Source organism: Opisthocomus hoazin, chromosome 23, assembly GCF_030867145.1.
Source record: "Opisthocomus hoazin isolate bOpiHoa1 chromosome 23, bOpiHoa1.hap1, whole genome shotgun sequence".
NCBI classification, from domain to species: domain Eukaryota; kingdom Metazoa; phylum Chordata; class Aves; order Opisthocomiformes; family Opisthocomidae; genus Opisthocomus; species Opisthocomus hoazin.
Genome location: NC_134436.1, coordinates 11,192,294 through 11,208,511, shown reverse-complemented (window position 1 = coordinate 11,208,511; position 16,218 = coordinate 11,192,294). Strand labels below are relative to the sequence as shown.

General features: G+C 45.1%; 1 protein-coding gene across 4 annotated transcripts in view; it reads right to left on the bottom strand.

The window, feature by feature from the left end:
• Nucleotides 1–744: 744 nt before the first annotated feature.
• GABRB2 (gamma-aminobutyric acid type A receptor subunit beta2) overlaps nt 745–16,218 on the bottom strand; it is a 134,390-nt gene continuing 118,916 nt past the window's right edge. For 3 of the 4 annotated variants that reach the window (XM_075442011.1, XM_075442009.1, XM_075442010.1), the window contains 2 exons: nt 10,762–10,812; nt 745–7,085 (listed from right to left, as the gene is read on the bottom strand). In XM_075442011.1, the coding sequence (XP_075298126.1) occupies nt 6,738–7,085; nt 10,762–10,812 (399 nt within the window). In that variant the 3' untranslated portion in view covers nt 745–6,737. The remainder of the gene's footprint in view (nt 7,086–10,761; nt 10,813–16,218) is intronic. The other variant, XM_075442012.1, reaches the window with a different exon arrangement.

Genomic DNA, 16,218 nt, shown 5'->3' with positions numbered 1-16,218 from the left:
AGGATGGAAAGAAGCAGCAAGAACAGAACTGTATTGGAGGACATTTTACATCTTGGAAGTGCAAGAAGAGACCCAGCTCCTGGTCCCTGCCACCGCCAGTGAAGCTTTGTCCAAACCAGATGGCGTACAGCACGCAGCCGCCTCTCACGACCACGCCTGGCTGCGCTGCCCTCCTGCTCTGCTCCTCTGGAACTGCTGCTTACGCAACGCAACCACTCCACGAGGAGAATGTGCTAAAGCCACCATGCTGGAAGGGTCAGAACACGTGGTCGTCCAGGATGTCTCCTGTTAGATGTGAAGCAGGAAGAGGAAGGAACTGAACTTGGGATTTCCATATCTGAAGTCCACGCAGACAGACTTGGGGCTGCTCAGCCCTTTTTCTGTGAAAGGCAATGCCACCCCACCGCATTTCTACCAGGAGGACACCAGCAGCCTGCCACCAGTGACAGATCCACAAGCGCTGACTCTGAGCAGGAGCCACTGACCTCCTGGGGCGTTCCAGCCGTTCCCTCGGCGTTCTCTCACCGCCCAGCGCCACGCACCTCGCCGCGCGGCGCCTGCACCCCCGGAGCCGCCGCCCGGGCAGACGGTCACCGCGCCACGGCTGCCCCTCCGGCCTAGGGGCAGGTGCCCACCTGCCCGCCGTCCCTTCCCGACCCGGCGCATCCATACTCACTTCAGGGGAGAAGCGTCATCTTCCGGAGCTCTGGGATAAGCGCCTGCCCAACAGAACACAACGCCGTGTACATCTTTTAGGTTTTCTTTATTTATATTTTTTTAGTTCAAGAATTACACACTAGCCAACATTATTATATATTTACATGCTGAAACTGGCTGCAATAATTTTAAATTCAAGAAAATATCTCTTATGTGCTACTCATTTACAATCATCGTTTTACTACCTCATGTATCCCAGAGGTTAGCAGTCCTTTTGAGAAAGACATGAAGATCGGATGCAATGATATCCACTAGTATTTTGCATTTTCTAGCCGTTGGAAAATGTGCATTATGTGCATATAAGAAAGGCTACAAGGTCATTAGTAAGGCTGATGATTACTACGTTATGAAGTAAATAGTACTAAGTAAAAAAAGAGAAATCAGAACTGTGCAAAGACAGTACTAACAGAACCATTTAAACACCCATGCGAATAAAAACGTGAGAGAAGTGAAATCATAGTCAGCTTGCTAGAATTAATCATGTCTCAGATGTTCTGTCTTCGACTGAAAGGAACAGGACAGACCACGAACAACACAGCCCGGTGAGTACCCGTCGCGCGACGGGAACAGCGAAAACACACAAAGCATTATCAAACCGGAACAGATGACCTCATGTCTGGAAAGCATTAAAAAAATACAACCCTTAGTATGAAAGTAGAGGTGAGCTTTTTCATCGCTGAAGTTTCATTTTTTCTCAAAGCACTTACAAAGAAAATAATTTTATACTTATGAAATGTTCGTGTTGCATATTCTGGTAGAGATGACCTATTTCAATTTTATATTAATGGATACTGAAATTATTACTCTTTTTACAAAGTAGGAGAGGGCAGTATTTTTGATCGACATTCCATTTGCTTCTTAAAAATTTAGACAAAGTTCCTAGTGCATTTTATTAAGCTTTACCTTTGGTGTTCAGCAGTGACTTACGAGATCTCCCTTTCAAACCATTTCCGGAGTGAAGATTCTTTGGCTTTGGGGACTACGCTATCTAACGACAGTCAAACATCCTTTTTGTTTTTTCGTAAAGACAAATATCCCTGCTGTTCGGCCCCGTGAGAGATACAGATTTCAGAGACAGACAGACGCAATACGCAGGCTTTCTGCAAGGCATCAGCAGCTGCGTGCTCACTTACCCGGCTTCCTCCACCTCTGGCTCGCTGGAGCCCGGCCCCGGCCGGGCGCGCTGCGCCGAGCCGCGCTCTCCCCTTGCCCGGACATTTTAACCACGCGGAAGGATCGACTCTGCCGGCGGCAGCATTGCTGCAACGGCTGTTTAACACTACAGTGCTTCCTCTGCTCCTTTGTATCTGGAATCCAAATCTGCTTATGCAAAAGGGTGTTTAAATTACTCTGCTAGAGCACTGCAATTATTGTACTTGGTAAAAAAAAAAGCCACTGAACAATTACTGTATCTATCGACCGCTCATTTACAGCTTCTTTAATTATTTACATGATTTTAGGACACATTAACCTAAACCATAAGTAGAATTAGCTTTTTGCCTTACCATAAAGTACAAATTAGAAGTTAAAAATGTTTAAGAAATCTGATAATATTTACACACGTTCAGCTTAAGTTATGGTTGCTCACATTGTATGTTCTATGTACACAGAGCAAAATGTTATGGTCACTACTGAGATCGTATTGTACCCTGGCCATCCCACCCTAGATTAATGTCTAGAAATCGTTAATGCTTTTGCCTTTTTTTCTCGGTGCCCTAAGGAATTTGTTGGTTTTTGAAAACTTACTAGTGGACAATGCTGTTATAAAAAGAGAGAGCAGACGTAGGCAAGCGATGGGAGGACTGGCCTAACTGCAGACGCTAGGAGGTACAGCAGTGCCGCCCCGCCAAGGGACAACGCTCCGCATGACTCCTAGGGACCGATCTGCTGATACGGAAATGCCCCGTTACCCTGTAGAGTAAGTTGGTTTTTGTAAATACATTAATCTTTTTTTTTTTTTTTCTCAAAAATATAGTCATACACTTGTTGATGGTAGAAACAAAACTATTATTAGCTTATTCCTTTAACACGCCAACATGTGAACGTGTGTGCACATATACACCCAGCACGTGTATATAGGCACACACGTATGTCCATAGGGACGGTCAGCTGTACGTCCATATGCACATATAGCTGTATAATGTTTAACATCTGTTCACTTATGTTTAGTACTGTGTCACAGTACAGAACTGGAACACAGTCTAATAATTACACTGAAAATGAACTGAGCTTTCATTTAATGCATATTTGTCTGAAAAAAAGAGGATTTGTTCCCCAGGTGTAAGACCACCACTCCTTTCTCTGCCCGTTGTGCTTTGGTACCTTACACACTTTGTGTCCTTCGTATCAGAAGGTAAAAGCTCTCCGAAGATCTCTGCGACAGGCTGTTCCCTAAGCCTGTTTTCCTCCCCTGGGAATGAGAACAGAAATGGTCACAATGGCATCGCTTGAGTCTTTCCTCCCAGTCGTTGAGCCGCGATAGGACAGAAACGTCACATCCCTTATGCAAACACAGAAACATGTTGCATGGATTTTCAATTCTGAAAATGTGTTCATACCTACTAGCAGTCATGTACAGTATATATTTACAGATTGATCTCAAAGATTTCATTAAAACTGTGCCATGTTAGAGTCATAATTTGCCCATGAATTTCACAAAGATGAAAAACACCTTAATTGCTGGCTATCACGTCCAATAGAACAATAAACTGTGCAACTATAATTATATTACGAGGTTTATTGACATTGCTAACTTTGATACTTTGCTTATTGAAACTACCAACAACTACCACAATTGAAACGATCTAGAATATTCATTTTCGGTCAATTCTAAAGTAAAAGCAAATTTATTCTAGTTGACCTGGAGGGTAGCACGCACCGCAAACCCCGCAAACCTCGTGTACGTCGGCGTAAGCTCTCCCTTTCGCTCCAGCATCTCGGAAGAGGAGTAAGCGCTCTCCCTGGGCTCGAGCTCCACTCGTCCCCTGACAGCGCCTCGCCAGCCTTTCTCACCCCCATCTTTTTGTATCACAGTGTTCAGCCTTAGTACAAAATGATAGAATCCTTCTTCCGCTGATTTGATTCGTCACATTAATGGCCAGAAGGACACAGCAAAAGCGAAAGTGCTCCTTCCCCCCAGGTAACGCCTCTTTCCTAGTGACACCTGAGCAGGAATCCGAGATTTGCTTTCACCCCCTGACCAGCGACGTCAGAGAGCGTTATGGCTTGTACTGCAGCGTCAGAGAAATCAAAGTGCCGCCCCGGGACTCGACGGCTGCGGCTTGCGGAGCTTGCATCGTCCACACGATGCTTCTGCGGGACGAAGGAGGAGCTGGCAGCAATTTGGGAAATGAAAGAAAAGCTTGTACAGAAAAATACTGTAAGACCGCTTTTATGTGTAATAATTAATACTTTTCGTTAGGAACAGACTTTGACGAGAAATACTGAATTTTGCTCCTTTTCTTCTTCCAGCGGAGGGCTACGAGGATGAGGAGGGGACTGGAGCATCTCCACTACGAGGAGAGGCTGGGGGAGCTGGGCTTGTTCAGCCTGAAGAAGAGAAGGCTGCGAGGGGACCTTATAAATGCCTACAAATATCTGCAGGGTGGGTGTCAGGAGGATGGGGCCAAGCTCTTTTCAGTGGTGCCCAGTGACAGGACAAGGGGCAATGGGCACAAACTGAGGCACAGGAAGTTCCGTCTGAACATGAGGAAGAACTTCTTCCCTCTGAGGGTGACGGAGCCCTGGAACAGGCTGCCCAGGGAGGTTGTGGAGTCTCCTTCTCTGGAGATATTCAAGACCCGCCTGGACAAGGTCCTGTGCAGCCTGCTGTAGGTGACCCCGCTTCGGCAGGGGGTTTGGACTAGATGACCCACAGAGGGCCCTTCCAACCCCTACTATTCTGTGATTCTGTGATTCTGTGATTCTTAGAACCGGGAAAAAAAATTCCAACATGCTTCGCACCTCTCAGCTGAAATTCCAAATGCATCCACAAAGCTTCTCGCGCTCTGCAGGAAACGCAGCCAGAGATGGGGTACGTGGAGAAGCAGCAGCACCGCGGCCGGGGAAGGGACGCGCCTGATGACAGCGCGGTCACAGTCGGCAGCGCGTGGCCGTGCGCCCAGCTCCCTCGGAAACACTGCGTGGTGCGTGCGCCCGGCAAAGCCCCCTCGGGCTCCGAGCCATCCCCTCCCACTTGAAGCAGCAATAAGTGCTCAAAACAAGGCAGCAAACTGGCCTGTGAGTGCCCAGAACTGCTTTCCTCCTACCACCGTCCTTCCCTGCCAAATGCAGAACAAAACCCGCTGAAACTTGCTCTGTTAAAGCAAGAGCAAAAAATTCAAAGGAAATATTTTATGAAAAATACCTGTAAGAAATACTACAAAGCATCGCCAAAGAACTGCTTAACGGGGGGAAATGTATCTGCCTGAAAAAAACTCCTTTGCTACTTGGAAGCGACTTCAATTCCAGTTTCTTCCAGAAATTTGTAGACAGATGAGAGGCAGCACAGATACAACAGATGCGGCTTTTGATTCGTGAAATATCTTGGCTCAAACATCACTGGGGATCTGATTTGGCAAAAGCCAGCAGGAATTCATACTTTTTATACACTTCTTGTGATTTTTTCTTTTCTCTACAGAAAAAGTTTGCACAACGGACTAAATGGCAACCTCTACTTCACCTATAAAGCTCTATTTTTTGGCTATTCTATTTTGCCTACAAGATGAAACTCTACGGAATGAAAAAAACTCCCTTTCCCCTCAAAAAGTTTCCTAAAGCAAACTTGCAATTTGCCAGTTTTTCAGTGGAAATCACCCTAAAGCAGGAAACATTCAAGAGTGTAATTAAACTCTTGAAGCGACGGCTACGATTTTTCCCTTTAAAACAGCGCATTAGGGAAGACAAAACAAGAAGCGAGATGGCATCGCCTGATCCAGGCTGAGAAAACACCCCGCCAGTACTCCTCCTCCCGAAGGACAAACGCTGGGATCTCTGCTGCTGAACGAGGCACAACAGCTCCAACCAAGCTGCACGCGAGGCGTTGAGCCCGACGGCGGTGGCAAGCGCAGCGCTGGGGAGACTGCAAGCTTGGAAGAAACCAGACGGCTCCAGCCGAGTGCTTCACCCCTACGGCTGACAACCCTCGCACGCAAACACACGCAGCCTTCCCTCTCCCGGGCCCTGTATTTTGTAGCTCCTCCCTGCCCCGGAGAAAGGCCGGGTGCCCCTGGTTTCCGTCAGCCACCGGGAGCATCGCTATGTGGCCCAGCAGTTGCCCAGTCCGAGCCGGCGCGTCTTCAGAGCGTCACCACGTTCCTCTGCCGACCCCAGCTGCGGTCACCGTGCTTGCACGCGCACGTTCTCCCTGCAAAACCCGAACAAAACCAGTGCTCCTCGCTTCAGCTTCTCCGCAGCCACCCAGCCCGAGTATCATCGGTCACAGGTTCCGTTCTGTCAGTAACGGGAAATACCTGAACGGGGCTGGGAAACCTCTGACCATCATCATCTTCGAAAGATGACAGGCACTACTTGTTTTCAAGTTTACACATTTCAAAGGTAAAGTTTCATCAGCATGGGGACAGCTCGGTACCCGCTCTGACGCATGCCCCGGAGGCGCGGTGTCCCTGGGAATGTCCTGCTGTGACAACCAGAACTCGTTTCTCAAATGCCGCTCTAGAATTTGTATCACTAAACTCAAATGGCCATTAAAAAAAAAAAAGGAAAAAACAAAGAGAGCGTGAGGGCCCATGAGACAGAAGTGATTGTCAAAGTCCAATTTGCCTTCACACTCGAAATGCACTTCTATTTTGATAAAGGGTATGTCCATACTGCAGCTTAACATCGTTATGATTTAGCAGATACAACCAAAACATTGTAAAAACAGACCAGAGAGTGGGCCAGCAACTAAGGTGTTTTAACGTAACTTTTTGTCCTGAATAGAATTTTTCTAAGTCCCACTTTTGGCTGTACAACCGATTTGAAGAGAAACCCAGTTCGTGCTTCCTGTGTGGCTTCGTTTCTTAGTTCACATAGTAAAGCCAATAGACGATGTTGAAGAAGGAAAAAACCACAGGGAAGAATATGCGCGACCACCGATCTATGGCATTCACATCAGTCAAGTCGGGAATGGTAATTTTCAGCTGCGACGCACGTCTCCGTAGCCTGCTCTTCTTCTGTGCCACGTGCCGCTCCAGCGCGTTGCGGCCAAAGCTGTGTCGGGGCAAGCCAGCTTTGCGGTACTGGATGCTCGAGGCGTCGTAGGCCAGCATCGTGCTCCTAGGGTCCCCAAGCCCCATCACAGCCTCGGAGGCAGCCATCTCGTTCTTAATTTCAAGCGTGCTCAACAAAATATTTTCATGTGGGTCCATCTGGAAAAAAGGAGAAAGCAGATTTAACGGGGGAGAAAGGAAGCCCGCTCGGTCGCAAGCTGAAGCCATGCTGACGAGGGCCAGGGCTAACCTTACTAAGTCATTGGGCATCAGCCTGTCTAAAGGCTTCAAGCAAGGCCGTAACTATATTTATTGTCATTTATTTGTGGACTCCAGGAGCAGTAAGGCCAGCACAGTTTAATGGCATAAATGGTATTTCCCCAGGCCCCGTGTCCAGGGAGCAAAAGCAGTACCTGGAACGGCAGAGCGTGCTCAGCTCCTGGCAGTGGGCTTCGGCCACCGGGTCGGGCATCTGGGGTGAACTTCTCGGGGATTTTGGAGGGAAATCAGATGGAAAGGGTCTGCTTTGGTTTAGTTTTGCTTCTTGCAAGTGAAAGCTCCTTCTCTGAGAAAACCTGCAGGTCCTCAGCAGGCGTCTCTGCCTCTGCAAAGCGAGGCCCCCAGCACTCCCCAAGAGCGGGCGAGCTTTCCGTGCCCGTGGTCCGGACCGGACCGCTGGCTGCGGGGGAAGGCACCGACACGGTCTGACTGCAGCTACGGGGAAAGCCCATCCCCGGCGCCAACGGCTTCCAGAAACAGCGCGCGTGCGGCGGGGACCTGGGCGCTGGAACGCAGGGATCCGCGCTGCAGAGCAAGGAGAAGCAGACACGGAGCGTAACCACAGCCAGCGTACGTCCCACTGCTGTCTCAGAGGGTGGTCTCAGCTACTCTGGTTTTTTTTTTTTAAAGGCAGTTCAGTGAAAAAAATATTAATGCAATGTTGTGAAAAAACCCTTTTGACAATTAAGAGGGTTTCAAAGATGAGGAACCGGGCAATCTGGAGTAGATCTGAAGAATGGCAAGAGAACTCCAAAATAACCCATTTAGAGAAAACAAATATAAGGTTATTTAGGAAGTTCTTTTTCTCCTCAGCCTTCCCTCTAAGTGTATGTTTTGAATTCTGCTATTACAGAGCATAATTCCATAAAAATACTTTAAAAGCAATAATAGGTAATAAGCAGCTAATTAAGTACACTGACCTAGTGATGGTAATGCAGATATACTGCAGGCCAAATAAGAGACGAAACTGTCCCAGAGCTCCTTGAAGAATAACTTTTCCACATTATTCATTTATAAAGTACATGATACACACTACAGTTCTTACTGAAAGTGCACAAACTGTGACTTTTGTGGATTTCTAAACAATAATCTGGCATGAGCCTGTTCTGCGATATTGAGAAGCCAGCAGTCAGCAGCAGGTAGCTCGCCGCGCTGCCCAGGACAGCACCGTGGCTGCCATGATTAAAGAACCGCTGCAGGTGATACCTGACACGGCGCTGTGAGAGAACTGGGGTGAAAACAGCGGCGTTTGAGTAGCATCCGCTGCACGGTCTTATCACCCGGGAGGTCGGACACTCACAAAAGTACTTTGGACCTACCGGAACACGGCCGTTTGAGTGATGGCATCTGTTCAAGTGATGCATCAAAACGGGCACTGCTGAGATGCCAGGCTTCCCCCCTTTTTTTTTTTTTTAATCTATGGGAGTTTGCACCCCTCTAGTTTCATTATATATTACTTTTAGATCAAATGTAATGACTCCATGTGAAGCAGCCAAAATCATCTACTTTTGCTTGCTTACCATCGAAGCCATATGAAATCTTTGAATTTTCTTGTGTGTTAGGGAAGTCAATCTCTTCTGAGAAGCACTGGAAAAATGGGAAAGTTGAGCTGGAACTCATGAAAAATTCCTTTAAGGACCCTGTAGCACGATACTGAGCACTTCGAGGAAACACTGTGCCAGGAAGGCCGCCAAATCAATTCTCATCTGCCTTAGACAAAACTCAGGCAAAAAGAGTATTCTGCTATTGTAATATAAACAAAAGCAAACATATGCAAAAGCTTTCAAATTTAGGCAAAACTCAGGCAAAAAGAGTATTCTGCTACTGTAATGCGAACAAAAGCAAACGTATGCAAATGCTTTCCAATAGATCTATGAAACTTCTCAAGGGAGCTTTCAAACATTTTTTTATAATGACTGCAGTCATTTAGAAAATTCTGTGATTTTTGGGGTAAGACAAAATTAGTGATCATTTTTGTTATAAGATCTCAGAAGAATAGTAAGACTTTCAGTATCCTGAAAATAAAAGCAATTATAGGCACTTGGCATTAACTGATCACAAGGACGTCTAAAAACCAAATAGAGCAAGTATCTTACAAGAGGGGTGCAAAGCCATTTGGAAACCCCATTTTCCCTAGTTTCACACAGCCTCAAGGAAAGAAGAGAAGTTTTAGTTCGATGACACGAGGGGCAGTTTGACGTAACACCCACTAATGCAAGGGGTTTACCCCCTAGCCCGCAGCCTGCGTTCTCGTCACCTCAGTGTTGTGCATGCTAAGATACTATCTTCAGAAAGATTTGTGTCAACAAATCTGTTCACATCTTAAACCTTCTTAGGATGAACCTACTTTAAGCATTTTATCCTTCTGACCTGCAATGATGTTGGAAATTTGCGTGTTCTTTACACACTCGCATACTTTCCATGCAACACAAACGCAGGAAAAGTTCTTTCAGTCTACTGGAGTTCGACACAGACACGCTTTAGCGCCGTGCTCTCACTCCTCTAACTTTTTGCTTTGATTCTTTTGTCACTTCTGCTCCCTTTTCAGTTGATTTCTTAACACAGCAAACTGCTGCAGATACCTGGTGATCTTGCCAGTGGTTAGTCAGATTAGTGATGCTGCGCAGAAAAAACATTCAGCAATATCCTCAACTACCTTCTAGGGCAAAGTGTCGTCTTCTGCACATCTCACACTGATAACAGAGTTGGAGCGCAGCATTTTTCAATATTCCAAGATTTTTTCAGAAGAAATAATGCAAAATACAGTAAAAATTAGTGATGGGCGAACCTTCAAGTGTTAGAAGAGCCCGGGAAGCACCGCAAAGTTCAAGTGCTTCTCGAACACTGATTTGACCCTCCCGCACCTGGAACGGTGCCCTGACCATAACAAGAACTGCGTTTTTCATGGTATTTTGAATCCCCCAATCTGAAGAACTCCCAAAGTTCCAATCCAGAAGTACAAATGAATGGGGAAAATACAAGAAACAAAGGAACAAACGACAACAACAACAGAAACAAACCCCGGAAAGAAATTACCCTCACTTTTCAACCTTTGACAAAAGGCTCCTTGGCAGATTACGGAGAGCTGGGAGCGTTATTTCCACCAAGCAGGTTCGCCCAACTCTAAACAAAACCTGCTTTTGTAACTGCATGAAGCCTGAGGCAGAATAACAACGCATTACAGTTTTGCTGTAGGCAGCACCGCCCATGGAAAGGATCCCAAAGCGCTTTAGGAGCTTTAGAAAGCAGAATCGCTTCGCAGCGAAGCGCCGTCACCTCTGAGGGCAACGTGGGGCCTGGCAGCGCAGAACAACACACCACGCTTTGGTCGAGGAAATGGAGAATGCCGTTGCCAATTGAGACTATGGGGTGGGGGGGTGGCGGGGGGAATGTCAGGTAAGCTGCACGGTTACACAAATTGGTATTTGGCCAGGTGCTTGGGGTTGAGATGAGCACGCTATAAAAAAGTGCCATGGGATCTTTAGTGACCGTAAGTGGTCAGGACCTGGATTTTAAGTCTCTGACGATAAAAGCATTAGAAAACAATGAAAGATACCTTTGTTGAATACATTTCTGGACAATGATATGTGCCAATTATTCTTCTGTCCTGTAAGTTAATAAAACCAAGACCAGTTTCCTTAGAGATAAGGCAGCTATTATCTTTCATTTAAAATTAAAGCACTCTAGGGTAATAATAGGACAACTAATTAAAAGATATAGGGACCTCTAAGCCAACAATTAGCACAAGTATATTCTGGCTTCAGAGGTACTAATTACTGCCTTGCCCTGCTCCTCAAGGTAACATAACTTTGTGATGCAAATGTATTTTTTCCAGCTGGTCACTTGACCAAGGAAGATATGATGATATGAAAACAATTGTTAAAATTATTCTGGGGGAAAAGTAAGTGTAAAAGTGGTTTCAAAGGGAGGTGGAGGAAGGTTAAAAAGATCTCTTGGTGCTGAAGGATTGTTCAACCATAGTACTAGACTCTTTATGGTGAACAGGAGAGTTCAAACTTAATGGAGAAATTCCCAGGGACAAGGAAGGAAGGGAGGATGTGAAGATGAAGAAAAAGTCGCAGCAGGTACCATGGAAATAAAAGGTGAAAGCAGAGGTAGAGGAGAAATGATCAGAGCTCAGCAACCATGCAACAGGATGGGTTTTTTATAAATCAGTCTTGAAGGTGGATGACAAAATATATGATGCAAATGATATTCACTTCCAGGTCCAGGTCAGCTGAAAGGAAAGTTGACTCTGGAGCCTTGAAAGAGACCATGACCTTTTTGATGGCCTCACACAAAGGGAATACAGAGGAAAGGGTAGAAATGTTACCGTTACATATTCTTTCTGCTACCTAGAAACTCCAAAATGATGGCTTTCTGGAGGAATTCCTCTTACAGTAATACATTAGCAACTGTAAAACACACGGAAATTACAATTCCCCCCCACATACACACACACACACACACACGTATGCGCATTAGGAATCCTCCAAGGATGACCAGGTCTTTGAAACTACTAACACCTAGTAAACCAGCATCTTGGTGACGATGCCCTATTGCTAAGCCAAACACAGCTTTGTAAGCAGGAGGCAAATTTGTACTGATGAATTGAAAAGATGTAATATCGACATGTTTCCTTCCTCATGTACTGTTTCATTTTCACCTACAAGCTCCAGCTACAGGCAGGCACTGACGGCTCAGTCTATGGCAGACTGGCGCAGAAGCCATGGATAAAATAAGACAGTAGGGCTGGAATTTCTGGTGGAAAAACCCTGTGAAACAAAACAGGTGTAAATTCAAAAGAAATCTCCTCTTGTTAAGCAGGGCTGCCACTAGCCAAACGCAACATACGGTGAGCTAAACCAAGACGGGAGAACGGACGCACCCAATCGACCACAAAGGTCAACACCGAGACTGGGTCTCAGCACGCACAGGTCCTGTGAACCGACATTCTTAAGAACTGAAGACAGAAATGAAGATCCCTTTTGCAATGAAGACCAGCATGACAGGCCTAGACATATAATTTAATTTGTTAAAGACTTTAGTACTATCCATAGCATAGTTTCCCACCTCTTACAGCTGAGCTTGGCTTGGAAACCCAGTAAGATCCTACCCCTGACTAGTGACAGCAGCTCGGGCCAGATGAGGTGGAAGCACGCAGCGCATTTCCCGTGCACTGGGGATCTTCCACCTCATCAGCAAGGTCTGACCGATTGATTGGGAAGCCCTGCTCTCTGGGGACGGCACTGCCTGCACGGGGGGATGGCTGGCAGGCAGCCAGGCCTCTACAAACTGCTGCCAGCTTCACCCTGCAAGAGCACAAGAATTAACGATTTTCAAACGGCACCTACTTCAAGCTATACAGACACTTTTGGCATGATAAGCGACTCTGCTGAGATAAAGCTGCATGAAGTCATACAGCTCAAATGCTTAGTGTTTCCAGACATCCCTCCTAGGAATGTAGCAAACACGGCATTTCCATTGCCTGCACAAAACTGAATTTCTTGCCAGCACTGCAGCAGCTGTTTATGAAACCACGTTAGCACGCATGGGCTCGAACTGCGTTATATACCTGAGGTTTGGGTCCGGCTGTAAAGCATGCAGAGGACAGCAACATTCGGGTCACTTGTAATTCTAGGTTACTTGGGTTTCAGGTCAGAAAAACCAGAGAAACTCTGGACATTCAGTCAGGTAGGTCAGAAAATCCAGAGAAACTCTGGACATTCAGTCAGGTAGGTCAGAAAATCCAGAGAAACTCTGGACATTCAGTCAGGTAGGTCAGAAAATCCAGAGAAACTCTGGACATTCAGTCAGGTAGGTCAGAAAATCCAGAGAAACTCTGGACATTCAGTCAGGTAGGTCAGAAAATCCAGAGAAACTCTGGACATTCAGTCAGGTAGGTCAGAAAATCCAGAGAAACTCTGGAAATTCAATCAGGATTTGCTTTAGGTTCTTGAGCTTTTAAAGCCTAAAAATCTAAGCAAAAACCAAGAGACCTGTAAGAATTAACAAAAAGAAAGCAAGAAAAAAATGCAAGATCTGGACACAGAGCTTTAACACTGCTCTAACTACTTGTAGTTCAATTTCTAGGCGTCCAGTTTTACCCTCCTATATGTGATTTCTTGATCGTTATCATCAGTAACACCCCAATAACTCCATCGTAAGCATCGCAGGATTCTGAAGAAATGGCTGGGAACGCGATTTCCTTTGGTATCCATTACTCACACGCAGGATTCCATACTTCAGACACTGCAGAGGAAGTGCCCACACAAAATGAAAGAGGCAAAGTATCTTTGGCTTGACAACATTTGAATAATGAAATGTGAACTTGTTCAAACTGCTGCACAGAATCCAACGTTCTAAACCAAAAGCCAACAAGTCAAAGAGGCAAAATCAGCACTGCTGCTTGAGTCACGGCACAGCACAGGGAAAAACTGGGAACTGGCCTACTGGTGTCCTGTCCCCAGCTTCAACCTTACACCAACATCTTGTAAAATGTCCCAAAAACGTCCCTGGGGTTTTTGGAGTAAAGAGGATAAATCACCTTAGCCAACCAAGAAAGAAAAACAGAGAGTACCCTGTGATTCTGTAGAAAAATATCTTCTCCCGTTTCACTTTTGGCCAGGACGATTCAGTCCAATGCAATCTCTAGTAAAGTGGAACGAATAAATTATGTAAGGCCTTGATGTTGTACATGTAAATTCCATTCCAGTGCAGCAAAAATGGCTGACCACAAACCGAAAATATCTTATTCAGGAAGCGAGCTTGTAACTTACTTAAGCAGATACATTAATTTAATGGGACTTAAATATTAAGGTTATTCATGTTTTCAAGTGATTTCCTGTGAATAAGACTTTCGGTCTCAAACCAAACCCACGACCATTGCATCAATGCATATACAGATAAGGAGGAAACAGTTCTTTTTTTATCCTGCAAGAACATATCATAGTGGTGGAGCTAAATATTAGTTGAGGGGAATTCTAATTGGGAAGTCTTCAAATCTGAATAACTGATGATATTAAAGGTAGTTGCCCTCCCTTCTAGAAACTTTAGGTACAGATCTCTTCATTGCTCAGATTAAAATGATTCTTTGTAAGTGATGCTATCTTAAAAATGAAACCCTTCCATGAAACAAGAAACCTTTTCTCTGTTAAAGCTAAGCGTCAAAAACTGCTCTGGCAGGGGGCTGGACTGGACGATCCCCAGAGGTCCCCCCCAGCCCCCACCATGCTGCGATTCTGTGATAAAGCACTGGAGGGAAATTGTAATTACATTCAGCAAAATAATTAAAAGAAAATTCTTGAGATTTTTCTATGAAAATCACTGACAAGCTTTCATTATAAGGAACATACAGATGAATTTCCAACTTTTGACGATGAATTTCTGAATTTAAAAAAAAATCTGGAAATCTGCTTCTTATGGTCATGTTCAGCGCTGACTTAGAAGCCTGAAACACTGCCAGTTCCACAGCTACGGCGAGGCTCAGAGGACTAGTCCTGACAATCTTAAAGTGAAAAGTGTTCCGCTTCAAAATAATCAAAAAATCTGAGTTTGTTGACTGAATTAGAACATTCCTGCATGATTTACTTGTACCCTGATAGCCTGCTGTTGTGGGAGAGTCTAACATTTTGTCACATTTAAAAATGAGTGACAAGAATGAAGAAACGTTGCTGCCAAGACATGGTTAGTCATTTCAGATTTGTTTCTAAATAAATTTCTGTGCAGGCAAAATATATTCCGGTATCGTGTATCATTGCAAACTGTGTATTAAATTGGTTTTGTGCATACGTTAATCCTAGAGAAAATAAAAACTCAGTTACAGTTTTCTTCCTGACATTTTAGTAGCCTTTTGTGCTTGTAATTTTAAACAAAGTTTGAGCCTGATTAGTTAAACTTCTTGTAGTTCTATAGCAATATATATGCACACGCACATAAAATTTAAATATACGGACAGTAGGAGAATTTCAGAACACAGTTAAAATGAAGGAAAAAAGACTGCGTTTTTTTTGCAATAGTGTGCAGTTTGTTCTCGACACATAATTTTATAGAAACAAGAAAAAAATAGTTTACTAACATGCAAACACGGCAGGTGTTTACGTTCAATGTCGTAAAAGCTTTGTAAGATGCATTTCAGGAAGGGCGATCTACTCACAACTGAAAAAGCTGTTAATGGGTTCATGAGACCAAATACGGGCTTCTTTTTAAATTGCAAATTACTGAATATTGTATATGCCTCATGATACAAAAAGGAAGAGGAAATCAAAGCTGCAGCATCATCCCCCACAACAGCTAGCCCTCTTCAAACAATACCTGCATGGAACTGACTTTGGGATCTTCTCCTCCCGCCACATCATCGTACACTTTAACGAACAAAAGACCTTCCACGCAACAACTGAAACTCTTGTAAGACACCTCCCACCCCAAACCGCTGCAGCGTGAAAATACAAAACCTCAGAATTCCATCTAGCGAAACGTAAGCTAGACTCTGCCCTTTCTGCCGGCTGCCGTCTCCAGCCACCTGCAGGAACCTCCGAATACTCCGGGAAGACACGGCAGAACGTGGCCCAAAGGAAGCACCTCGCGAAAGCAACCTCGTCGCCTGAGGCTGCGAGAGCCTGGCGGCTGCACCCCCGGCCAGCCCGGCAGCGCGGAGCTTCCGACAAGGTAACCCCGGAACGGGGCGTTCGTTTGGAGGACACCAGCTAGGACAGGCACGCAGGGCTTTCCGTGCCTGGCTTTAAGATGCGCTAAGTTTAGGGAGAGGGCTCAGCAAGTTTTCTGCGTGGGGAAGAAAACTAAATTCTAGTCTCTCACACTTCTACAAAGAGGAATGGAGACGTAACAATAAACAAGATTTAGATTTCTATGTTTTAATATGATCTCATATCACTAGAGAGGGATTCTTAAAACTAGTATTTAAGGAGTAAAAGAAGATATATTCGTATGTATATACTTGTATGTCTGCATACATACACAGGCATATTTAAAATTTAGGCATAATCCCACTGAC